Source organism: Malus sylvestris, chromosome 11 (assembly GCF_916048215.2).
Source record: "Malus sylvestris chromosome 11, drMalSylv7.2, whole genome shotgun sequence".
Classification (NCBI taxonomy): domain Eukaryota; kingdom Viridiplantae; phylum Streptophyta; class Magnoliopsida; order Rosales; family Rosaceae; genus Malus; species Malus sylvestris.
Window position 1 is genome coordinate 24,324,080 of NC_062270.1, and position 25,620 is coordinate 24,349,699.

The 25,620-nt window shown below is 37.7% G+C and overlaps 1 protein-coding gene, 1 non-coding gene and 1 pseudogene across 2 annotated transcripts; all 3 read left to right on the plus strand.

Annotated features, from left to right (window-relative positions):
- Positions 1 to 534: 534 nt before the first annotated feature.
- Positions 535 to 9,632, plus strand: LOC126588875 (PH, RCC1 and FYVE domains-containing protein 1-like). Its single transcript, XM_050254020.1, has 9 exons — positions 535 to 1,173; positions 2,643 to 2,729; positions 3,148 to 3,237; positions 3,879 to 3,959; positions 4,091 to 4,285; positions 4,576 to 6,714; positions 7,613 to 7,759; positions 8,228 to 8,613; positions 8,978 to 9,632. Exons 1-9 carry the CDS (start codon positions 1,105 to 1,107, stop codon positions 9,108 to 9,110), a joined length of 3,327 nt encoding a protein of 1,108 aa, XP_050109977.1. The 5' UTR covers positions 535 to 1,104; the 3' UTR covers positions 9,111 to 9,632.
- A 6,427-nt stretch (positions 9,633 to 16,059) lies between these two features.
- Positions 16,060 to 16,131, plus strand: TRNAE-UUC (transfer RNA glutamic acid (anticodon UUC)). The gene has a single exon. It is a non-coding gene; the product is annotated as a tRNA-Glu (tRNA).
- On the plus strand, positions 16,093 to 19,600 carry LOC126588877 (pentatricopeptide repeat-containing protein At5g27110-like; annotated as a pseudogene).
- The last annotated feature ends 6,020 nt before the right edge of the window (positions 19,601 to 25,620 follow it).

A 25,620-nucleotide genomic window follows, 5' to 3' on the forward strand; every position in this document is an offset into this window, starting at 1 on the left:
CAGACTACATAAATGTAGGACTCACCTGCGGGTGTTGTAATTTAGTTATGGTCCTACTTGACTGCACCTAGTACTTATGCTCTGAATTTGTGTGTTTCACACTTAAACTTACTCTAGCATGTTAGTTGGATATTATTGCTAGTAGTTGGTTTTTATTCCTTCGTAATTCCTTTATCTTGTGCTTCCGCATCACACTTTTGGTTACGTCACGCTCACGTGACGACCAGCACGCCTTGATTCTAAGATCGGGATGTGTCAGAAATGGTCTCTCAACTTTAACCCAATTAGAGCAATGGTCTCTCATTTCTAATCTAATTGTGGCAATAATCATTCCAACATAACTTATTTTGACATAATTTTAACGAAGTTGATGAAAATGACCATAAAGTTACACGTTTTGATGAATTGAGTGGTCAATAAGAATGAACTTTTAATTGAAAAACTGATACCTCAATTTGATTAAAGTTGAAATGCAATTACTACGATATACTCTTATCAATTTAACTATGGCTTTTTATCATTCATTTCTTACACTTTTTCTCTTGAAGAAAAAAAAAAAAAAAAAAAAAATCCACCTCTCTCCCTCTGGGTTAAAGCTGTTTCTCTCCCCTCCTCTGCAACTCATAAGGAAAAAATCAGATCATACTCACCTGGATTTTCTCACCTTTTCCCTCACTTTCTCCTCCCCTAGATTCTCTCTCTCTCACTCACTCTCTCGAGTCAGCGACTCGGTGACTCGCCAACTTACCGCTTCCCCAATTCCGGGAATCACTGAATTCTCGCCCCATTTCTCTCTCGGCTTCGTTAGGCACCGGACGACGGAGCTTGTGGACTGCACCGGAAGACGCGAAGACTCCAACACCCCGAGAGCGTTGGTTTCTATACGGACTGAGGGAGTTGGATTGGAGTTGGACTGAAATTGGCGACGATGGTGGATTTGAGTGTCGGTGGAGATTGGCGGCTGTTTGGGGGAGAAGATATGGGGTTTCACTTGGAGGCTGAGTTCAGAGTCTGTGAATGGCGGTGTTTGGTTACGAGAGTGGTTGAGTCCCGGATTGGGGTTTAGAATCTAGACTTGTTTAGGGTTTTTGAGGAGGAGAAGAAATGTCGCGGACCGATAGAATGGGTTCGGATCTTAGCAGGACCGGCCCCGTCGAAAGAGACATCGAGCAGGTATTGTTATGAATTGGGGTATCGATTTTTTTTTTTTTTTTAATTTGATTTTCTGCTGTTTAATGGTGTTGCTGCTAATGTTGAATGCTTTGAGTATAAACTAATTAGGAGGTGTTATTTGATCCAAAATTGAGTGGTTTATCTCGTTGTTTGAGATGCTATATTGGTGGTGGTGATGATGGCGATGATGATTTGCGAGTTTTGTTCAATGTGATCAAGTGGCAATGAGTTGCTTATTGCATGAAATGATTTTTTGAATGAGACTGTAACTCGTGGGATGTGAAGCGGCTGCAGCTCGTGGAATTTAGAGTACTACATTTAGATTAAGCCATGGAGTTTAGTGTTTGCTAACGTTGATAGTTGGGGGTCACATTATTGAAATTCACTATTTTTTCCACTGCTTTTTGCGATATGAGTTTGTGGGTTGGGTAGTTGAAGGGAAGACATTTGATTGCTCTAAGTTTAGGGATGATAGTTGTTAAAGGTTTACGTATGAGTTTAGCAATCGAGTTGCAGTACCTTATATACAAACAAAAGCAAAGAACCAATTAAATTGATCATTGTTGTATCACATACGAAGGATTTACTCTATTTAAATCATGGGACCAAAATGGGTTTGATTTTACCGTATTAGAGGTGGAGGATGTGGGCAATATAATTCAAATTTTCTTTGATGAAAATTAAAAAATTAAAAAAGAAGAAGAAAGGGGGTTAGTGGAATAGGATATTTGTTTGATGAGAATCTGGGGCAATAATTGAATAATGACGGAAATGAATTTTTTGTAACATTTGAAAATAGGAACTTTTTTTCTCATTCCCATCCTCCCTTGCCGATAGGTTTCTCTTCTTTCTATCAACACTTCAGACTGGTGCTTAGGAATATTGCATCCATAACATTGTAGAGCATCTCTTCCCAGGATTAATACAAGTATAGGTTGAATTGTTATGAGTGTTTATGTCATCTTTCACTTAATTCAGTATGATCTTCATTGGTTGAATTAAGTGTGCTGATCCTTCAAAGGAATTGTATACTAAATGATAGCAAAACTCAATATGAATTCTTAAAAGGAATTGTATCTACGATGCATGGACATGGTGGTTTCCCCTCGTATCCCCGTGTGGTGTCCCCTCATATCCCCGTGTCGTGTCATATTCCCTTGTGGTCATAAATCAATTCTTCTGGTTAATTTGACATATCCCCATGTCATGTCGTATCCCCGTGTCCGTATCCGTGTCCATGCATGGTAGAATTGTATATTAAAACTCAGTTTGAATGCTAGCTCCTATGGATTTATGCACTTCTTTCTTTAAAATGTCTTTCTCCTCTTCATATTTTTATTAGGTTTAATGAATAAGTAATTTATTATCCTTTCCTATACTTTACTATTATTCTTTTCTTAATATTTTCTTCTCATACACGAAATTCCTGAATATGCTTCAGTTAGATTCTTGACTGTTTCTTACAACAGGCTATTACTGCTCTAAAGAAAGGGGCATACTTGCTCAAGTATGGAAGAAGGGGGAAGCCTAAGTTTTGTCCATTTCGTCTTTCCAATGTAAGTTTGTTCCTGAATTTTCTGATTTGCTGTTATAATATTGTGCTTGGGTGTGCCTACTTATCTATGTTGTTCTTTTCCTTTCCTTGCAAGAGTACCATATGTATCCATTTTTTTCATCCATTCTCATGTTGGAAGCCATCCTTAAACATAGAAGGATTTAATTACATGATCATATTCAGCACCTACATCAGGCAGAATAAAATGGTGTTAAAACTAATTAAGTACACCTACTCAGATCTTCTGCAACCGTTTCATCCATTTCCCTTTCTTATCAACAATCTTATATGATATATATTCTTGAGGCGTCTAATTGTAGCTAAAAGCTTTGTACTCTTCAATACAGTAGTTTCGTAACACTGTCATACATAATTTTTCCTGTTAATAGATATAATTCATCATTGGTTGTTGCTTTCAGGATGAATCCGTTCTAATCTGGTTCTCTGGGAAAGAGGAAAAGCACCTTAAGCTAAACCACGTGTCTAGAATTATTTCTGGACAAAGGACTGTAAGTTTCTTAACTGTGAAGATGCATCATCTATATATCTTACTCACATGTACAAATTTTTTGACAATGTGGTTGCATGACTACATCAGTCAATGATTTTTTATTGAAAGAAAGTTATAACGCTGGAAAAAATTGGTATGCTTTTAATATGCGATTAAGTTGTAACTTTAACTTTTAAACCCAAAAACCACTGGTTATGTGAAAAAGATGGATATTTTGACCATATTTAGCCATGGGTTATCTGTTTATTTTTTATTCTGTTTTCCATCTTTATATATATATCACTGCTTGTGTAGTACTAGTATATAACATGTGCCATTCTGGATCATAAGAAGCCTTGAATTTCCCTACTCTTGTGCCATTTCTATTGTTATTCGTCCTTCCTCCTTGAATTTATTAATCTTAAGGATGATTTTTTTTTAAGGATTTGTTTGTATGCTAATGATTCTAGTGATTTCTCATTATAACCCTCATATCTCATTGATTGTGCTTTTGTGCTTGCGTATGTTTCTGTGTTTTAATTTTATCAGAGCTCCATATCTTTATGCATCTGCAGCAACATGATGCTAAGGTCTGAGTAAAAATTAAAAGATAAGACTTTTCTGGTTTCTACTGATCAAACATGGCCCTATTTCTTCCAGCCAATCTTTCAAAGGTATCCACGGCCTGAGAAGGAGTACCAGTCATTTTCTTTAATATATAATGAGAGGTCACTAGATTTGGTAAGCTTCAATCTACTCTCTTTTGAATTTTATCGTCTTTTGTTCTATCCTATGGTTATACTGTCATAGTAGAATGGTTTTGATATTGTTTTAAAGTAAATGTATTCAGTGATCTGATTCTGATGTACTAGATTTGCAAAGATAAAGATGAAGCTGAGGTTTGGTTTAGTGGCTTAAAAGCATTGATATCCCGCAGCCATCATCGAAAATGGAGAACAGAGTCAAGGAGTGATGGAATTCCATCTGAAGCAAATAGTCCTAGAACATACACGCGGAGAAGCTCTCCTCTAAATTCTCCATTTGGTAGTAATGATAGCTTACAGAAGGTATGGCTTCTTTTTCCTTTGTATGGGAAAGGGATCCTCTCCGGCTCCCTTCCACCAAGTCCACCAAGGCCAAAAATCCGGGCCTTTGAAATTTGATCCAACGGCTACAAACAGGGGCCCACTTTAAAAGTTATAATAACTTTAGCAGTTGGATCAAATTTCAAAGGCCCGGATTTGTGGCCTTTGTGGACTTGGTGGAAGGGATCCAGAGTGGATCCCCTTCCCTTTGTATGCTCTTCTTCACTTGCGTCCAAAATGTAAATTAAATTCTTTTATTTTGTTCCATTCAGGATAGTGCAGATCACCTTCGCCTTCGTAGTCCGTATGAAAGTCCTCCTAAAAATGGTCTGGATAAGGCACTTTCAGATGTGATACTGTATGCTGTTCCTCCCAAGGGTTTCTTCCCTTCAGATTCGGCCAGTGCTTCCGTACATTCTGTGTCATCTGGGGGCTCAGACAGTGTACATGGGCAGATGAAGGCAATGGCAATGGATGCTGTTAGAGTTAGTCTATCCAGTGCTGTTAGCTCATCAAGCCAAGGTTCTGGTCATGATGATGGTGATGCGTTGGGAGATGTTTTCATGTGGGGAGAAGGCACAGGAGATGGTGTTGTGGGTGGTGGTTCTCATAGAGTTGGAAGCTGTCTTGGTGCAAAAATGGATTCTTTGTTGCCCAAAGCCTTAGAATCTAAAGTTGTACTTGACGTCCAAAACATTGCCTGTGGTGGTAGGCATGCTGCTTTAGTAACTAAGCAAGGGGAGATTTTCTCTTGGGGAGAGGAATCGGGGGGCAGGCTTGGGCATGGTGTGGATGTTGACGTTTTGCAACCAAAGCTCATTGATGCACTTAGCAATATCAACATTGAGCTTGTTGCTTGTGGTGAGTACCATACTTGTGCTGTTACGCTTTCTGGTGATCTGTACACATGGGGTGATGGAACTTACAATTTCGGTCTACTTGGACATGGAAATGAAGTGAGCCATTGGGTCCCCAAAAGAGTAAATGGACCCTTGGAGGCTATGCATGTCTCATCCATATCTTGTGGACCCTGGCACACAGCCGTAGTAACTTCTGCTGGGCAGTTGTTTACTTTTGGTGATGGTACATTTGGTGTTCTTGGCCATGGTGATCGGAAAAGTGTTTCAATTCCCAGGGAAGTGGAATCCCTGAAGGGCCTTCGCACTGTGCGAGCAGCTTGTGGTGCTTGGCATACTGCTGCAGTTGTAGAAGTCATGGTTGGGAATTCAAGTGCCAGCAACTGTTCATTAGGAAAGCTGTTCACTTGGGGAGATGGTGATAAGGGTAGGCTTGGGCATGGTGACAAGGAAGCAAAACTTGTGCCTACCTGTGTTGCCGCTCTTGTTGAATCCAATTTTTGTCGAGTTGCTTGTGGACATAGTATGACAGTTGCTCGTACAACATCTGGTCACATCTACACAATGGGAAGTCCTGTTTATGGCCAGTTAGGAAATCCTCAAGCTGATGGAAAGCTTCCAACTCGAGTTGAGGGAAAGCTCTCCAAGAGTTTTGTGGAAGAGATTGCTTGTGGTGCCTATCATGTTGCAGTTTTAACTTCAAGAACTGAAGTGTATACTTGGGGAAAAGGAGCAAATGGTCGTTTAGGTCATGGGAATATAGATGATCGGAATTCCCCAACATTAGTTGAAGCTCTGAAAGATAAGCAAGTCAAAAGTATTGCTTGCGGTGCTAATTTTACTGCAGTTATATGCCTTCATAAATGGGTTTCAGGAGTTGATCAGTCAATGTGTTCGGGCTGCCGGGTTCCATTTAATTTTAAAAGAAAACGCCATAATTGTTATAATTGTGGGCTTGTGTTTTGTCATTCTTGCAGCAGTAAGAAATCACTCAAAGCTTCCATGGCACCAAATCCTAGCAAACCTTATCGTGTCTGTGATAATTGTTTTAATAAACTGAGAAAAGCTGCTGAAACTGATACTTCATTACCAACATCTATAAGCAGAAGAGGAAGTATCAATCAGGGTTCAAATGAGGTTATTGATAAAGATGATAAGTTGGACTCCAGATCTCGTGTGCAACTTGCCAGGTTTTCTTCAATGGAATCTCTGAAGCATGTGGAAACCCGTTCATCAAAGAAAAATAAGAAACTAGAATTTAACAGCAGTCGAGTCTCACCTGTTCCAAATGGAGGATCACAGTGGGGAGCTCTTAATATTTCTAAACCTTTTAATCCAGTATTTGGGTCATCCAAGAAGTTTTTCTCAGCCTCTGTTCCTGGATCAAGAATTATTTCTCGAGCTACATCCCCAATTTCAAGGCGCCCCAGCCCACCTCGTTCTACAACACCAACTCCAACTCTGGGAGGACTCACATCGCCAAAGATTGTTGTAGATGATGCTAAAAGGACAAATGAAGGCCTCAGACAGGAGGTTATCAAACTAAGATCACAGGTATCAACTACTTATCTTTTTATTTTCAACAAGTGTTGGTGCACAGCTCTCTTGTAAGTCAGCGGCTAGTGAAAATTGACTTTGTTTACTTGATTCTCTTTTTCTCCTTTCACCAGTTTTTATTTTGATGAAATAAGTAATTGTGTAGTGAGCTATTTGTGGAAATTAAACTCCGACAACTCAATTTCAACTTTTTTCATTTTGGAATTAATATAACTATTGGCAAGAATTTTAAGAAATTGCAAGTCTGGATCTTTATGAATTTCACATAGTAATATTTCACATATAGAAATCAAAATCCCTCTCCCCTACAACATGAGAAATTTTCTTTAAACTAGAAAACGAAATATGCCTTTTCATCGAACTATATCCAAATAAAAATTCAATTACCAAGTATTTCAAATGAATTGAGGTCACAACTGGCGATAATTTTTTATTGATCAACAGGTAGTCGAAGATGAATTTTGTTATTCTCAAATGTGGAGCAGACAATGTGGCATGATTTTTCGTTTTAAGTGACTGGGCAATTAACAGTAAGAAATATAGCAAAGAGAGAGCAAAAGAAAGAAATTAAAGCAATCAGTGTTACTTTTTACTTGGTGGAAAATTAACTTTTTTTTGAGATAATTGAAAAGAATCATAGATAATTAATAAGAAACATACCAAGAGAAAAAAACAAAGAGAGGAAAAAAAAAATTGAAACAATCATGTTATTCTTTTTCTATTTTTAGAAATATGACATTTGTCAGATAATTGACTTTATAAATGTAATTTGTCTGAAGACGTGGTGTTGGGCTGTCCATGCCCTTCAAATTTACTTTCCAAGACCAAACATATTCATATTAGACTTGTTCAGTTTTCTCCTTGAGCGTTTTGTCTGACTACTATTATCTCTAAGGTTGAAAGTCTTACTCAAAAAGCCCAACTACAAGAAGTTGAGCTGGAACGAACAACTAAACAGCTGAAGGAAGCAATAGCAATTGCAGGTGCGGAGACTGCAAAATGCAAAGCAGCAAAGGAAGTGATCCAGTCACTTACTGCCCAAGTAAGAATACGATAGATGTTTACTTTCTTGGTACAATACTTAATGTTATTTTTAACCATTGTTTCAAATGTAGTTTGTTAGTTAGATTGATTATTGATTTTTCTTTATGTTATAAGTTCTGCTATCTATCGAAAATGTATCTAGGTGTACTTAAGAGTTCTTTTCCACCAGAAACGGTGAAGAAATGGATTCTCAGTTTGATTCTGGTTTTCATTTGACATGTGGTGACTGCTTGCTTAGTATATTTGATAGAGATCAACTTTTTCTTTTCCACAATAAATGTGTATGACATATTGAACCACATGGAATGGTTACAGTGCCATGCGCTAAAGAGATTTTCCTGAGTCAGTTCTGGTGATCTATTCAAGTGGTCGGGCACAAATAGATCCTTCCTGTATACTGTCACTTGTGCTCTTATAGGCCAAGTCTAGCTGATGGTTAATTTTGTGTTTTGTATATGTTGACCAGTTGAAGGACATGGCTGAAAGGCTGCCTGTTGGAGCAGTACGGAATATCAAATCACCCTCTCTAGCTTCTTCCTTGGGTTCTGATCCTTCCAACGAAGTTCCTATTCCTTCGACTGACCGATTGAATGGTCAATTAACATTCCAAGAACCAGACTCCAATGAACCAAACAGTCAGTTGTTTTCTAATGGGTCCAACACCACCAGTAACCGCAATTCAGGTCACAACAAACAAGGACATCTAGATGTGGCAACCAGAAATGGGAACAAAATTAAAGAAAACGAATCTCATCATGAATCTGAATGGGTTGAGCAAGATGAGCCTGGTGTATATATCACACTTACTTCCCTACCGGGAGGCGCCAAGGATCTCAAGCGAGTTCGTTTCAGGTATATTGTACTTACCTACATAACAATATGTGGGTATATGTGTTTTTCCCTTTTTGATAATAGCATGTATTAGTGTATATATGGGACAATGTTCTCTTGCCAGACTGGTAACATACCTATGAATCGAGACTACATTTTCGGGCAAGAAGAATCTACCTAATCAATGATTTGGATTCATAGATTGCTTATGTTGCCACACTGTCTGGAAGAGAACATTTCATTCATACAAATATAATATATATATATATATATAGAGAGAGAGAGAGAGAGAGAAAGAGAGAGAGTAAATTGTATATGCACTATAGAAGTTTACCATATAGTATATTCATACAGTAATCCAAATTTATATCACTGGTGAATGCAGTCGGAAGCGATTTAGTGAGAAACAAGCAGAACAGTGGTGGGCAGAGAACCGAGCAAGAGTATATGAACAATACAATGTGCGCACAGTAGACAAGTCTAGTGTAGGCGTTGGGAGCGAGGACTTGGCTCACTGACATGTGGGAACAGTCATCTGTACATGGAAACAATATTTTTGTTTCAGGTTCAAGCTTGGGTTACCAAGGTCTGATTCGTTAATTAGCGTTGGCTTTGATTCTTATAAAGGTTTGAAGAAGCAGAGGTTTGGTATAGGGGTTTGATTGCGTTTTTACTTTTCCCATTTTTCTCTAATTGTATTCCAATTTTTCCCTATGTTCCTTGTGTGGGGGTTTGAGGGTGAGAAATGTAAATTCCTATTAGGTTGCTGGCGCTTGTGGAAAGCAGCTGAGGTGTAAATTCCATAAGCGATTGTATCTGCAAAAAAAAATTCGTCTTTTCCGCAATGGTTCATAAATTTGTTTATATTCGAGGCATCGAGGATGCGCGTTTTGTACATGATATAACCAGCTCTGTGTTACCATATGATGTGCACATAATTCATCACATTACAATGTTGTGTATTGGAACAAAGGAACGGTTGTAGAATTGGTCCTCTTGGTTTGGGAGACCTCTTGAATTGTAGAGTTTTTGAAAGTGGATGCATGGTTTACTAGTCTATATGTGACACAATGGCTCTTTACAAATTCAACAAAAATCGCCTACCTGCATCTGGAGTATTCTATACTAGGGTTGCAACGCGGCACGTTGGAAGGTCAACGCAAACCTAACCCAACTTTGACAATTCGACTTTGGGTTGGGTTTGGTTTCATGAGGGTTTTGTTGGGTCTGAGTGTTAATTGGGTTCGGGTTTATCCAACTCTATCGAGTTCCATTTTATAATACCTTATTTTGCATAGCTTTTCAAATGTTAAGCCAAACAATGTCAATACTAGTTAAAATTTCATTTACATATCACTACCCACACAGAAAGTTAAGCCAAACAACTTGGAAACACAAACTAAGATGAAGATTAACTGTGTGGTGAAAATACTATTATAATTCAAGAGAGAGATGCAGTCCGCAAACTATTGTTAGGCATGGGATTAAAGTACTCACATAAAATAAACAATATGCAAATGCAAGTTATGTAATGTAATGTGATACAAGGATTCTCAGATGCTTTGGTATTTCTAGATAGACTTTGTTCTGATAGTTTCTTGATTAAGAGAAAAGATCAAATCGAATAATCCCACTTCGCTTCTAAAGAAAATTATCGATATACTCAGATCTTAAATAATCAAGTTAGTTTTCTAGTAAGAATTTCTCATGCAACACAAAAAGTCAATAATTTACAGTTATAAATTAAATCATACACGCACTAAACTTACAGTAGTATATGAAGAAACAAATGTTACTACCTTTGGATGTTTTCATGAGAATTTAACTTATAACTGTAAATTCATAGGTAAATCATATTATTGCAACTGTAAATTTATAGGTAATTTAATTCAACTACCTTTGGATGTTTTCAAACCTAACCGTTGAATTTGAATCAATTATTGCAACTAAATAGCTTACCCCAAAAAAAGGGTTAAGAGAGAGGCTACATTTGGCCAGCATGATGCCCTTTTAGCCAAATGATGACCTGGTGGGCTTTGTAAAATTATAGCTCAGCCATCAGTTGGAGATGAGTATTTGGACAAATTAGGTCATTTTTTTGGTTTTTGGACCTTTAGCCTTCTCCATTGGAGATGGCCTTAACAATTCTATTTTAGATTGTAAGTTATAGAAACAGAAGGGCTGGGAAAAACATAACAATGAAAGCATGTATTAACAATCCCAAAAAATAAATGATAGAATATGGAAGTCGTGGTATTAAAGTACTTGGGGGTATTTGTTTACCCTCGTTAGCCTTCATTGGATTGGATTGGATTGGATTAAGTATTAATGTAGTCTTGTGGTTCGTGGCTTGCGGGACTAACATTAATGGTACTACGTGGGACTCGCATTCACAAACGGCTTCAATAGCTAGTCTTAACGAGAGACCTCGAAACCTACAGGACTAGCTAAGACCTTCCTTCGTCCTCTATTCCCTTCGTCCACTCTCGCATGCATCCTATATCGCCTTCATCTGCTTAGTTGCCCTGGGCTTCAATGAAAACAGGAACTTGGAAGGCCTAGCTTCTCTCCTAAGTTCGTTGCTTTCTTCTGCGGCGATCGAATTCTAAAGGGAGAAACATGGTGTTCTGAGTCAAAGCTCAACTGTTCGTCGGCAATTTCACCATTTTCATGAGCTCGACAAGTTCGAGAATGAGGAGCTCATCAAATATGGCTTCCCATAAGACATTTGATAACTCCCTCCCCCATCTTTGTCTCCAATTTTCAAATTCTCAAATCTAATTAGCAATTTATCCCAAATTTTCATTAGGAAAATAGAAAATTTGCATCTACATTTCTTGTCAAGTTTTAGAATTTTCTGGTCAAGCATCAAGAGTTGACTTGAATTTGGGGATTAGATTAGGGAGAAAATTGCAATTTTCTCACAATTGAAGAATGTTGCTACTTGTAATTTCCAGCGAAAAAGAAGAAGAGAGTCCATGTTTGGACCCAAATGATGGTTTTTGGTGATTTTTGAACTTGGTGTTTTGAAATTTAGCATTTTAGTGCATATACTAAGTTAATTTTGGTTGAAAATTTGAGTCGTTTGTGCTAATTTGGTGTTGGATTTGTGAATTGCATGTTGAAAATTTTATTATTCTGCTTCTTAATCTAACACTGCAGTAAAACACTTCACTAAATCAGTCTAGTTTAGTTTATTCTAAGCCAGTCCAGCTTAGTCCCTGAAGATAGTTCAGTCTGAAATAATTCGGTGCAACAAGCGCACCCTTATTGATGCTTTCAATGAACGATGAAATAGATTTCAAATGCACAGTAAACAAACTCATGCATTGAAACATTTTCTCCAATTGTAGAGAGATGCATATATATAATAATATAAATAGGTTAAACAATCACATCTACCAATTAACAAGGGAGATTATATTCACACATCCTAAATTACTTCTCTCACACCTTTTTAATTTTTTAATATTTTTCTATCAAGTGTTAGTGGTGTGTAGAAATTATTAAAAAATTAAAAGGATGTGGGAGAAGTAATTTGGGGTATGTGAATATAATCTCTCTAACAACATATATAACCACTCGCAAATGGCCCTTTATCACAAATGTGGAAAGATATTGAGCCATTGCATTATGGCTTTGGTTTGAACTCTATCAGTGATTAATCTAACATCTAATCTAACAAAATCTATTATTTGACAAAAAAAAAGAAAAAAGACAAACAAATATAACCACTCAAAATTTTTGCAATTGTATTACAACCTTAGTTGTAGGATAATATAAATGATCATAATCATAATACACATGTAAATTCAATCAATTAGATAATACCCAAATGCATCAACACAAATATCAATAAACAAAGCTGGCCTGTGATATCAAAAGAGGGGTGTTGTTACTGTCCTAAAGCAGTAGACAACTCCCTACGTGCCAATTATAACGACTGCCTACAACTCCAAGATACAACCCTTGAATCTCACAAAGTGTCTTATCCATAAGAAAGATACAACAGAAGGGGATATATATCTCTAGCGGATATAGATATTCTTTCCCTGTAGATTGTGATTACTCGAGACATAAGCCAATCCATAGATTGTAGCAATCTCCAAGATATAAGAAACTAACCTGATCCCTAGTTAGATCAGATTCCATGTCTTTCAAAGCAATTGTGTTCATTATTGGCAAGACTTGCAGGCCTTGCCTACCATTCCAAAAACAAGGTATGGTGATACCGCTGATCGTTCATATAGTCAACCCAATAAGAGCCGGCTAGTCCATAACTGAAAATAAAAAGCACTTGTATTCCGATCCGCATTATTCTGACTCAAAAAAATTCATGGTACCATACTTGTGAACACAGAAATTTCTTGAAACAAGAACACGTGTACAAAGAAATATTTTGGTGTTAATGATTTTGGGGTTACAATCTCTCTCAATTTTGATCCTCTAATTCGATCTCCGTAAGGTGTTGATTTGTGGATGTGTGATTGATCCAAGGGCCGTCAAGGCTTGATCTTGGATGAATGGTTGGAAGTTTCTTCAAGGGCCGTTGGGGCTTGAATTTATAATGAACGGATGATGAACGATGAACACTTTCTTCAAGGGTCGTCGAGGCTTGATCTTAAATTGGTGGAAGTTCTTCAAGGGTCGTTGGGGCTTTGATCTTGAAGGAGGATTTGACGAAGAACGAAGAGGGCTTTCTTGATCCTTCAGGATTTTCTTGAGAGCTTGAGAGTTTCAAAGCTTCAAGGATTTTGGATGTGTGGGGAGTATTCTCTTCCATTTTGGGAGTAGAGAAATGTATTTGTGAATTTTAGGATGTTTGATACCTTGATGGAGAAGCCAATTGATAGGAGCATATTTATGCGACTTAGTTAGCTTGTTTCTTGGCATTTATGTTGTTAGTTCGTAGTTATTTTAGTATTTTAAGCTATTTTCGTGTGTTTGTAGGTCCAAAGGGTTAATGTGGCAAAGAAGTGCATTTTTGAGCATTCTGGAGCATTTTTGGGCATGGAATGGATAGCATATGCTTGAAGCAAAAGGAATGGACGAAATTTGAAGTTTGTGCATCATCATCTCCCTATAAATAACCATTTTAGCACACTTATTTCACCCAACACATACATTCACCTACCACTACATCCACTCACCTACCACTACATCCACTTATTTCACCCAACACATTCACCTACCACTACATTCACTCATTTCACCCAACACATCCATTCTCCAAACATCCATCCACTACACCTATTACATCCACTCATTACCAAACACTCATTCACTACACCCATTACATCCACCCACTACACCCATTACATCCACTCATTACCAAACACTCACCCACTACACCCATTACATCCACTCATTACCAAACATTACTCATGACCAAACACTCATCCACTACACCCATTACATCCACTCATTACCAAACATTCATCCACTACACCCATAACATCCACTCATTACCACAACACTCACCCACTACAATCCACTCATTACCACAACACTCACCCACTACACCCATTACATCCACTCATTACAACTCCATACACTTCTCTCCCTAGCCTATAAATACATCCACCCTTCACCATAATTTGGGGGCCATCATCCAAAGACACTACATTTCACATCTCACAACTTCATTCACAAACACAATTTCCTTGCCGTGACCTCCATCCATTCATCTAGCCATACTACATCTCACCAATCCATACACTTTCATCTCTTAGCCGTGCAAATCCATTCCATCCATATATCCATACACATCCTAGACACTTGTGCTACAACAAGGTGGTGAAAACAAAGGTCCTTGACGTTTCAAGCTTGGAACTTTGGAGCGTTTTAGGTGTACTCCGTTCTTGCTTTCAATGTCTACTTTGTTATTTTCTAATTTTGTTGCAATTATGAGTGGCTAAACCCCTATTTAGTTAGGGGAAAGTTTGAAGCCATGAACATGCTTGAGATTTGAATTGATTTCTTCCAATTGTGATTTGATAAGTTGTGATTGCAATTCAATTATCTATTTTATTCATAACTGATTCTTGTATGTTTATTAAGGATGCATACTTAGTTTTCATGCATGAATTAGATGCTAGAATATAAATGAGTTTCACCTAATCGTTACAAGTTTATATTCATGAGTAGTGAAGGTTGTTTATCACACTCGCGTTAATTGAATTCTTGGAAATTGTATCATGCATTCATAGTTATAATTGCCTCGTCAACACTTATGATTGTCATTGAACGTAACGATCTCTGATTGTGTCTCTATTATGCATTCATATAGGGGACTTTTAGAGAATGATTTGGGTTGTTGCATGCATTTATCCAACTCAATGAGTAAAGGAAAATCTGAGGGTTAATTTGTGCATCACGGTTAATCTGGGGTGTTGAGCATCATAGTTTATTGAAAAGCAATTGGAAATCGATTCATGTACAAGTGTGTCATGTGTGAAGAACGGACCTCTAACTAATCAATCCATCATCGTATTCCTTAAATTTGTCTTACAATCTGCCTAGTTTTATAACTTGTTTGTTTGTTTCAAATTCATCAAAACCAAAATCCCCATTTTACTTTCGTGTTTCAAAGTGTTAAATTTTGGTTTTGTTTGTGTTTTTGAATGTTTTGATTCAAACCAAAACACTAAATTCGTCCAAAATTGTGTTAGAGTCAAATTTGCCCAGTTTGTGTTTTTAGGCAGTTTTGAGTCTTTAGAATATGTTTTGAGTCCCTTGAGTCTATTCAAACGTTTTTAACTTTGTTTTTATGTTTTTGAGTAAGTTTAGAGGTTTTAGCAAGCCCTCCTAATCCCCGGTTTAGAATGATCCCTACTTGCATTATTACTACAATTTGACAACAAGAGGGTTTAATTTGAGTGCTTAACTTTCATCGCATCACCTATTTATAGGCTTTGAGAATGAATCACCACCACAATTTTTTTTTCTTTTCCAAGCACCATTGCCTAATTTTCCCACTTAAAGCAATATTGAAATTGAAGTGGTGTAACTTATGGCCTAATTTCCCACTTAATACCATTTTAAACTTGAAATGTGCATGCTTTGTCATTGCCCAAATGAGAAAAACTTGCTTTGATCCGTAATGGATTAAAGTGTGCTTGCCTTGTCATTGCCCAAAATGAGAAGAAAAACTTGTTTTAATCCTCAATGGATTGAAGTGTGCTTGCCTTGTCATTGCCCAAAATGAGAAGAAAAACTTGTTTAATCCTTCAAGGGTATTTCTTCTTATTTTGTTGGGTCACACGCCATGTGTACAATTTGTACAACACGTGGCATATGCCATGTATGCCCTGACACGTCAAAACTTTAATGCGTTGGTGAACATTTGTTTTCACCGAAATTTCGATGTCTACAATACTCTATACAGGTGGTGCAAGGCCCATCTTACCTGAAGAGAAGCTATGAAGGAAAACTACATTAAGTGAATGTCTGAAATTACAACCATAATCCATTGTCGTCCAGCGGTTAGGATATCTGGCTTTCACCCAGGAGACCCGGGTTCGATTCCCGGCAATGGAATTTTTTTAACTTTTAAATTTAAACGTCAAGCCCATATTCCTCTCCAGCTCCATATCAATCAACCTTTTGATATCGTTTTTTAGTTAGGCTTGCTTGAGGGAGATGGCTGAGGAAAATAGCTGCTTCACACGGGTGGCTACCGCCCCCACTGACAGTGGTGCCATTGGTATTCCTTTAAAACACCCTTCACAAATCATCTTCAAAACCCTTACTTATATGTTCTGTATTTTGTTTTTCTCTGTTGATATTCTGGGTTTTGAGCGAATGGGTTTGAAATATGCTCACATTCTTTTTGTGTAGAAGGGAAGTGTATCCCAATCTATTTTGTTAATTTTCCGTGTCGTCCTAATGGATGTTCAGATGGTAGGCTCTTGTCGAATGACTTTGTTTTTTATGTTTTCACAAATCTCTTAAGGAATCCTGCACACCGTCTTGCTTGTTTTCTGTCGTGTTATTCTCCTACGATATTATCATAAGAATTCTATGAATATGTCCAGGTTCGGAGTATGGAACGTATGGGGCTTTAAAGTTTAAGGTACATTCTCCGCTCTCAATTCTCATGCTGTAATTCAACTCAAGAGTTCTAGTCATTTTCATCTTTTGTCTTTCTAAATACAAATCCCACATGTTATGTTCATGGTGTTTCATTTCAAGCAGTTTTTGCTACCATGACTAATGTCTAAAAAATGACTGAGAATACGAGTCTTATCACCCAGAGAAAAGGATGAGGGTTGATGAAGGGTTACTAATCCCATCATATATGGCCTAATTTTGATCCCATTTTGGATTGCTGTTCTGGAATATGAGACTACTGTAGAGAAATTTATTTGTCAAATTTGCTGTCATCCTGGTGAATGTGTAGATGAAAGGCATTTTTATAACCCATTCATGGCTTGTCAATTTTCAACTTCGGCGGTAACATGTCTTTTGTACTATAACCTGCATTATATTCCACTGATATGTGGTACTGATATAGATATAATGTTTACCAATTTTATCAAGTAAAACCTAGAAGCAGTAGATTGAACTGAAAGAACACAAAAAAATACATACGTTTCATCTACTAGACATCCCACAATGACTAATATTTTGCTTCATCTTCAAATAAGTGTCTCTTATGGGACTGTTTTAACTTGAGAGTTACTAGATTATTAATCATGGGAGATCGTTTTTAAATCATTTTGCTTGTAGAAATTTTTTAGAGCATTTCCGTCCTTCATTAAATGGCAACTAGGGTGGAATTAATAAACTGATTTGTAAGATTGCTTGAGAAATATGGGTTGACATATGTTCCATTTTGCTGTATAACTATGTTACCGGTTCATATTTAAAAGTTTGATTGAGGTGATTTGCACTGTTTTAGTTGATCATATTTCTGTGTTCAGGTGCAGAGTTTGGAACATATGAGGTGGTAGGGTTTAAGGTACATTAATGGCACTCAATGGTTTAAGGCTCTAAGGTGTAAGGAGTATCTTGGGCCAAACTTCAACTTGTGAGTTTTCGGTCAGCATTCTTCTACATTCTTATCACCTTTTCTCTACTACACCTTGAATGGACACGACAAAACTATTATGTATCTTATGAACGTGTAGTAGTTCCACATCTCTGAAGCAAGGAAAGCTTATCCACCAAAAAATGCTCACTCTAGGCTTACAGAATGACCCTGCTCTCTGCAAAAACCTCATAGACTTGTACTTCTCTTGCTGTTTTTATGACTCTGATTCAATGAAAACCATCCAGTATTTCCTTGTGGAATGGCCTCATGACAGCTAATACCAAGAACTTCATGTTCAATGAAGCTCTTGACCTCTTTGGCAGTTTACCGTGCTATCCTCATCTTTGTCCTGATAGTTGCACTTATCCAAGTGTCCTTAAGGCCTGTGGTGTACCAGGGGAAGTTGGTTCAAGATTGATCCATAGCTGGACTCTCGCTTCCAGTCGTTGGCCTTTTTGATCTCATCTGTATTCTGATAAAGGTTGATAAAGATTGCTTTCGTATCAAATATTGCTGTTGCCAACTCTCTCGTGTGGTGTGCATGTATGCTAAATGCAAAAATTTTTAGTGTGCAATACGGTTTTTGATGAAATGCCCGAGAGAGGTGTGGCATGTTGGAATACTGTAATTTCTTGTTATTATCAAGATGGGCAAGCTCATAAGGCAACAGACTTGTTTGAAAAGATGAGGAGCTTTGGATTTATGCCTAATTCAATAACGCTTACAACTGTTATTTCGTCGTGTGCAAGACTTTTAGATTTAGAGAGAGGCATGGAGATTCACAAGGGGTTGATAAAAAATAGATTGATTTTGGATTCCGTTGTTTGTTCTGCTGTTGTGGATATGTATGGAAAATGCGGATGTTTAGATATGGCAAAAGAGGTTTTTGAGCAGATCCCAATAAAGAATGTAATTTCTTGGAACTCTATGATCACAGCATACAGTGTAACAGGCGACAGTAGATCTTGTATCCAACTTTTTAGAAGGATGAATGATGAAGGAACGAGTCCCGCTTTAACTATTTTCAGTAGCATACTATTGGCAAGTTCAAGGTCAGCCCAACTACATCACATAAAATTGATACATGGGTTTATTATAAGAAACAATATAGAGACCGATATCTACATTTACAACTCGCTTATGGATCTCTACTTCATGTGTGGAAGTGTCTCATCAGCTGAGAATGTCTTTGAAAAGATGCCTAAAACAAACGCAGTTTCTTGGAATGTTATGATTTCTAGATATGTGAAAATGAGTTATTATTTTGGGGCTCCGGCCATGTATGATGACATGAAAGAAGCTGGTGTAAGGCCAAATGCCATCATAGGAAGTTAGGAACTAGTATCTTATCAGCTTGTTCGCAATTTGCAGCACTGGAAAAGGGTAAGCAGATTCACAGGACTCTCATTGATAGTGAGTTAGAAACCAACGAAATAGTGATGGCCTGATGGGAGCTCTCCTTGACTTGTATGTTAAATGCGGTGTGGTGGCTGAAGCACTTAATGTTTTTAATAGATTACCAGAAAGAGATCTTGTGTCATGGACCTCCATGATCACTGCTTACGGTTCTCATGGTCAATCTGAAATGGTATATGGATGTCTCGCAACTCTTACCCGTCACATGGAGAGAGATGAGTTGTTTCCAAACAGAGCAGCAGGCACAGGATATACCATATAGAAAGCAATTTGTATTAAGATTCCCAAGATTTGTCACTGGAGAACTTGAAAACAAACACGTTAAGGATCCTTTGTACATGATGGGTTGGAATTTAGGATTATTTTATTGTTTGAATTTGTACTTAGTCCATTAGTATTAGGGTTTCGTTTTCTTGCTTATTAGGGTTAGATTAGTTCTTTATATATATGATGCTTTGTAGCTCGTAGAAATCAATTCATTCACAATTTAGTCTCTTAGGGTTTTGTAGCCGTTTCGGCATTATCAGTTAGTTTAATAAAATTCTTATTATTTTGTTAGTCTTGTTTGTTCTGCATTCTGATATTCAATTTGGTATCAGAGCAGGTTCAATCCTTCGGGATTTAATCTGCTTGGTTGTTATCAATTTGTCTTCTGAAGCCATGCCAAAATTGAGCCACCAGAGCCGGCCCGCGCTGGAGCCATTCCTCACCGCTGTTTGTCAGTCTTTAAACTCGCACCTTCCACCGACCATCGTTACTGCTTCAGGACCTCATAATCGAGAGCCACCCATGATCTGCTGCAAAACAGCACAACTGAACCAAGACACCTGCCTGGCTTCCTAGCCTTGAACCTCTTTTGATCGTCTCCATCCTTGTTGCATTGCTGCCCACACCCGCCGTCGTTACCCCTCATATGGATCCTTCTCCATCATCCTACACTGGCGAAGAAAAAGAGCTTGTTGCTGAGTTTGTTTGCATAGAAGGAAAAAAAAGGAAGAAAAAAAGAAAAAGAGAGATTGGCTGTTTTTAAGTCTTTGGGGCCCACGTGATTCTGCTATTGGGCTTGTGTTCGGAGTTTGTCTTGTCGTATCCGTCTAACGGAGCTTGTCTTGTCGTGTCCGCCTAACTGAGCTTTCCTTGTCCTGTCCACCTAACGGAGCTTGCCTTGTCGTGTTAGCCTAACGGAGTTTGTCTTGTCTTGTCCGCGTAACGGAGCTTGCATCCACATCTGCTTGTTGGTAAACTCATCATGAGTTTGACGGGGGTGTTGGAATTTAGGATTATTTTATTGTTTGAATTTGGGCTTAGCCCGTTAGTATTAGGGTTTCGTTTTCTTGCTTATTAGGGTTATGTTAGTTCTCTAAATATATGATGTTTTGTAGCTCGTAGAAATCAATTCATTCACAATGTAGTCTCTTAGGCTTTTGTAGCCGTTTCGGCATTCTCAGTTAGTTTAATAAAATTCTTATTATTTTCTTAGTCTTGTTCGTTCCTCACTCTGATATTCAAATGAATAGAACTTCGTGTTGCTTCCAAGGACAAGGAGATGTAAGGAACTTTGCTTCTGATTTTTTCTCATATTTGGTACCCGTCTATGTCAAAAGTTGATGCGATACTACCCTGCTGGAACAAGGAACTTTGTAGGGTTGTATTAAGATGAGTGGCCAACGATTGTCTTCAAGTATATTTTGCACCTTCGTGCAAAAATGATAGAGGATTATCATAGCAAATCTGGGCACTTGAAGAAGTTGGAGTCACGAAGGTTGCCTTAACATTGGGCACTTGAGATCAAGGTTCTAAAAGATGCTAAGTGCTAGTCGGGTGGCCGGCTGGGGCCTAGCGCCTAGGCGGACTAGGTGGATTTAAGTAAATCTATTATATTTCATGTGAATAAGTGCTTGTTTATACTTTAAATATATATAATTTCATCATAAACTACAAAATAGAATAACATAAATATTATGAAGTATTGGAATATAATGAAAACATGGGGAATAAGGATATAATGTGTGTTCATTTAAGTATGCAACAAGTCTATTACAATTTATGAAAAAAAATAAAATGCAAAATGAAAGTTATCTATTTTTTGTCTAAGTGAGTCACGACCTAGGACGGTCTGGGCAGGCTAGGCGGTCTAGGTGGACGCCTCAGCAGGTCTAGGCATCATTTCTTAATTTTCAAACGCCTAGGCATTAATTGGGGCGGTGGCCAGCCGCCTAGCGCCTAGGCGGCGCTAGGTAGGGATTTTTAGAACAGTGCTTGAGATGAATGTGAAGCCCTCAGCGGATAAATTTTTTGTTCATTTGTCACAATACATCAAAGACATCATCACAACAATAATGACATGTTTACTTACCATAGAATGACAATACAAGTTGTGTGTATCATGCGTTTACTAACATGAGATGAAAAAGTAAGTGGGTTCCACATTGAAGATATAGAGTTCATATACAATCTCAATCGTGTATCATTCTAATGAAGAAGTTTATCTCATATCTGAACAAATCATTTAAATCGGAAACTGTCAAATCATTCATGTCACAACAAAGCTATTCCGAATCAGTGATTATTGGAAGATGAAAGTCAACCAAGGAAATTAAGGCTAAGTAGTAGGGAAAAGTGTAGTGCAGCTGTCTCCTCTAAGGTAGCTAGTTGCATTAGTCAAGGAGTTTATTGTCCATGTCTTGTCATGTCTCCTTATTGTCAAGGAATTTAAGGAAGGCAATATTTTTTTGTCTTCAACCTTGCCTTTATATTGTAACCTGGCTTCTTGTTCTTCACACAGAAAAATATATACAAAACCTTCAAATTACAACAAAAATCAACCTGGTATTAGAGTAGGAACCATAATCAGCCTGCTTCTGAATTTTTTGTTGTCTGTGCTGCTTTCTTATCCTGCTAGGGTTTCTAAGACCTTTTTGCTAAAATGGCAGAAGAAATCCTTCATTTTTAGATAAAGCTTATCAATTCTCACCTCCAAATTTATTTGAGGTTGATGTTAATCCCAACCAACGCTTGAGTTCAGTGCTACTAAATGAATTCAACTATTTACCTGGTCATCTCACTCTTGCTCTCAGTGGGCATGCAAAATTTGGCTATATCAATGGTAGCATCAAAGCTCCTGATGTCGTTTCTCCCAACTATGAAGTTTGGCTATGCAAGGACCAGTTGGTCATATCATGGCTTCTCAATTATATAGAAAGAAAAATTGCTAAAATCTTCAACTTTTCAAAGTCCTCTCATTTTCTTTGGCTGTTTGTTAAGGAAATGTATGGTAATCAAAATAATGATGCTTGATTGTTCCAACTAAAAAAGAATCTTGCTTGTCTTCAATAAGAAGGTAAGCCTTTCGTTCAACTCTTAGGTAGCATGAAGAACATGTGGAATGAACTGGAGGTTATTCGTCCACACACCACTGATGCTGCTGTATGACTGAAAAAAATTGAGGAAGACAAAATCTTCCAGCTCTTGGCGAGTCTCAGTTCTGAATATGAAAACCTTAGTAGTCTATTCTCATGAACTCTGAGTTACCCTCGTTTGCAGTTGTCTGTGCAACAATCCAGCGAGAGGAAGTTTGCAGGAAAGTTATGAATATGGAGGGCTAGGGTGTATATGTCCAATCACAGACAACATGAAGAGAAAGTGTGCAGAGGCAAACGACCAGACTCGAAGTGCCTTCTTTGCAATTATACTGGCCCTGTGATTGAAAGGTGTTGGATACTACATTCATAACTGAAGCCTAAGTTCATGAAGGAGAATACCAGAAGCTCACAAAGAAGGTTCCAAAGTTCCATCTCTACAAGGCTAATCACATTACCTTCACACCTACTGAGGGTCTAGCTAATTTCACGGAAAATCCAACAAATCTCATTAATGAGTTTGTTGCATTTCTTCAAAAAAGGCAAGAGGATGTTGAAAGCAATGGAGAAACCAACCCTAGGGCTGAAAGTTCAATTGCTTTACTTGGGAAGTTTGCTAGATTCCTAGCTGAAACTAAGTACCCTTCACAAGATGATGTATCAGATATTTTAAATGCTTTCTCAACAGCCCTGAATGTAATTTCTATGCATGATCTTTGGGTTACAGATTCCATAAATTGTATTGCTATTTTTCACCTCACAAGGTCATTTTTCAAGATTTAATCACCAAGAAGATTGGTGAAGGTTTTTACTTGAACGGGCTATATTACCTGTCAAAGGACTTTCAAATTCCCACGGGACAGTAGAGTCAAATTTTGTTCAATATCACCACTTATGGCATCAATGGTTGGCTCATCCTTCTAAGCTTGTTTTGTCCAAAATTTTCCCTAGTCTAAGGAAAAACATGTCTAAGTGTGACATTTGCCACTTGTCCAAACGTACTATGTTACCTTTCAACTCTTCCACAACTAGGACTAGCAAGCCTTTTGAACTAGTTCACTATGATGTTTGGGGACCTATCCTTGAATCTTTTGATGGCTATAGGTACTTTGTAACCTTTGTTGATTACTTTACTAGAGTCACTTGATTGTATCTTTTGAAATTTAAAAGTGAAGTTATGGAAATGTTCAAAAACTTTCACAATCTTGTCAAGACTCAATTCTCATCTCAAATTCAAACCTTAAGATCTGATAATGACATTGAATATATGTCCCATGTTATGACACAATACTTGAGTAATTATGGAATCATTCATCAAACCATTTATGTTGGCACTCCTCAACAAAATAGGTTGGCCAAGAAGAAAAATAGAGATTTACTTGAGAAAACAAAGGCATTAATGTTTCAAATGAATGTTCCCAAAAGATTTTGGTCACAAGGTGTTCTCACTACTACATACCTTATTAATCGATTGCCAAGCAAAGTGTTGAAGTTTAAATATCCTTTGGAAGTACTAAAAGGAAAGCCACTTGACTTGTCACACTTGAGAGTGTTTGGAGCCACTTGTTTTATTCATGTTTAGTCTATCCACCGTGACAAACTTGATCGAAGAGCTGAAAAATGCATGTTTATTGGATATTCTTCTACCACCAAAGGGTACAAATGTTATGACCCCAAGTCTAAGAGGGTGTCTTGACAAGAGATGCATACTTTGGTGAAGGAACTCCATACTACCAAAAGGTTAGAGATGGTTCCAGTCATGGGGAGCTCTTTCAAGATCTATTTCCCTTACCAAATCCAACTACAGTTGAAGATGTCTCAAATAGTATTGGTGCTCCACAAGATGACACCGACAATGTGTCTAATCCTAGTGCTAAGGAATAAGAAGATATCACTTATTCAAGTAAAGAGATCATCATCAACAAGCCTGCTAGTTTAGCCCCAACACGCAAATATCCTACTCATGAGCGTCATCATCCAAAAAGACTGCAAGAATATGTTACTTACATTGCAAGGCATCCAATCGCCAACTCCATTACTTATCACAGAATGTCACCCTCACATTTTGTGTTCCTCAGTACAATTTCTAGTCATTATGAACCCCAAAACTTTCGGAAGTCAATCTTTAAGATGTGTGGAGAAAGGCAATTAAGGAAGAGCTGCAAGCCCTTGATGAAAACCAAACTTAGAGCATTGTTGAATTGCCAAGGGGAAAATGGGTTGTCGACATTAGATAGATCTATAAAACCAAATTCCATTTAGATGACTCCATTGAAAGACATAAGGCAAGGTTGGTTGCTCGTAGCTTCACTCAAACCTTTGGAGTGGTACAAAGAAACCTTTGCACCAGATGCAAAATATGAACACAATTAAAGTTTTATTATCCATCGCAATCAATTATGGGTGGTCCCTGTACCAAATGGATGTTAAGAATGTTTTTATTTGGCATGGTTAGAAGAAGAAGTCTACATGAAGTTACCTCCAGGCCACCCCTTAAGCCTGTTATCCTAATTTGGTATGTAAACTTTATAAAGCCATATATGGATTGAAACAATCCCCTCGTGCATGGTATGCTAAGCTTAGTTCTGTCATTGAAGCTGTTGGATTCAAGAGGAGTAATGCTAACTCTTCTCTATTTGTTCGTAATGGATCACTTAGGAAACTTTTTCTTATATATGTTGATGATCTCATCATCATGGGGATAATATAGATGAGATTACAAGTCTCAAACATTCACTTCGACAAAAGTTTGCCATCAAAGACCTAGGAGTGTTAAAATACTTTCTAAGTATCGAGATAGCCATTTCCCAAAAGGGATTGTTTCTCAACCAATGCAAATATGTGCTTAGTTTGCTACAAGAGGCTGAAATGAGTGATTCTAGACCCAGTTGTAGTCCTCTGGACAATAAGCTAAAACTAGACATAGTGGATGAACCTCTTAGCAACATCACTCACTAGCAAAGGCTTGTAGGTAAGTTCATCTATCTAACCATCACAAGACCTAACATTACCTATGCAGTTAACATAGTCAACTAGTTCATGCACGCACCTACTTTAGCACATTTGAATGTGGCTAAAAGGATCTTACGTTACCTTAAAGGGTCCATTGGGCATGGTACTTTCATGAACAAAAATGGTCACACACATATTATAGGATACACTGATGCTGATTGGGCTGGTAATGCTACTGATCGTCGATCTACCACTGGTTATTGTACC

Excerpts from the sequence above, each read along its gene's own strand:
- LOC126588875 (XM_050254020.1), top strand. The coding sequence starts at position 1,105 with ATGTCGCGGACCGATAGAATGGGTTCGGATCTTAGCAGGACCGGCCCC. Across the intron at positions 1,174-2,642 it reads TCGAAAGAGACATCGAGCAG|GCTATTACTGCTCTAAAGAA; the intron begins GTATTGTTATGA and ends TTCTTACAACAG. Across the intron at positions 2,730-3,147 it reads GTCCATTTCGTCTTTCCAAT|GATGAATCCGTTCTAATCTG; the intron begins GTAAGTTTGTTC and ends TGTTGCTTTCAG.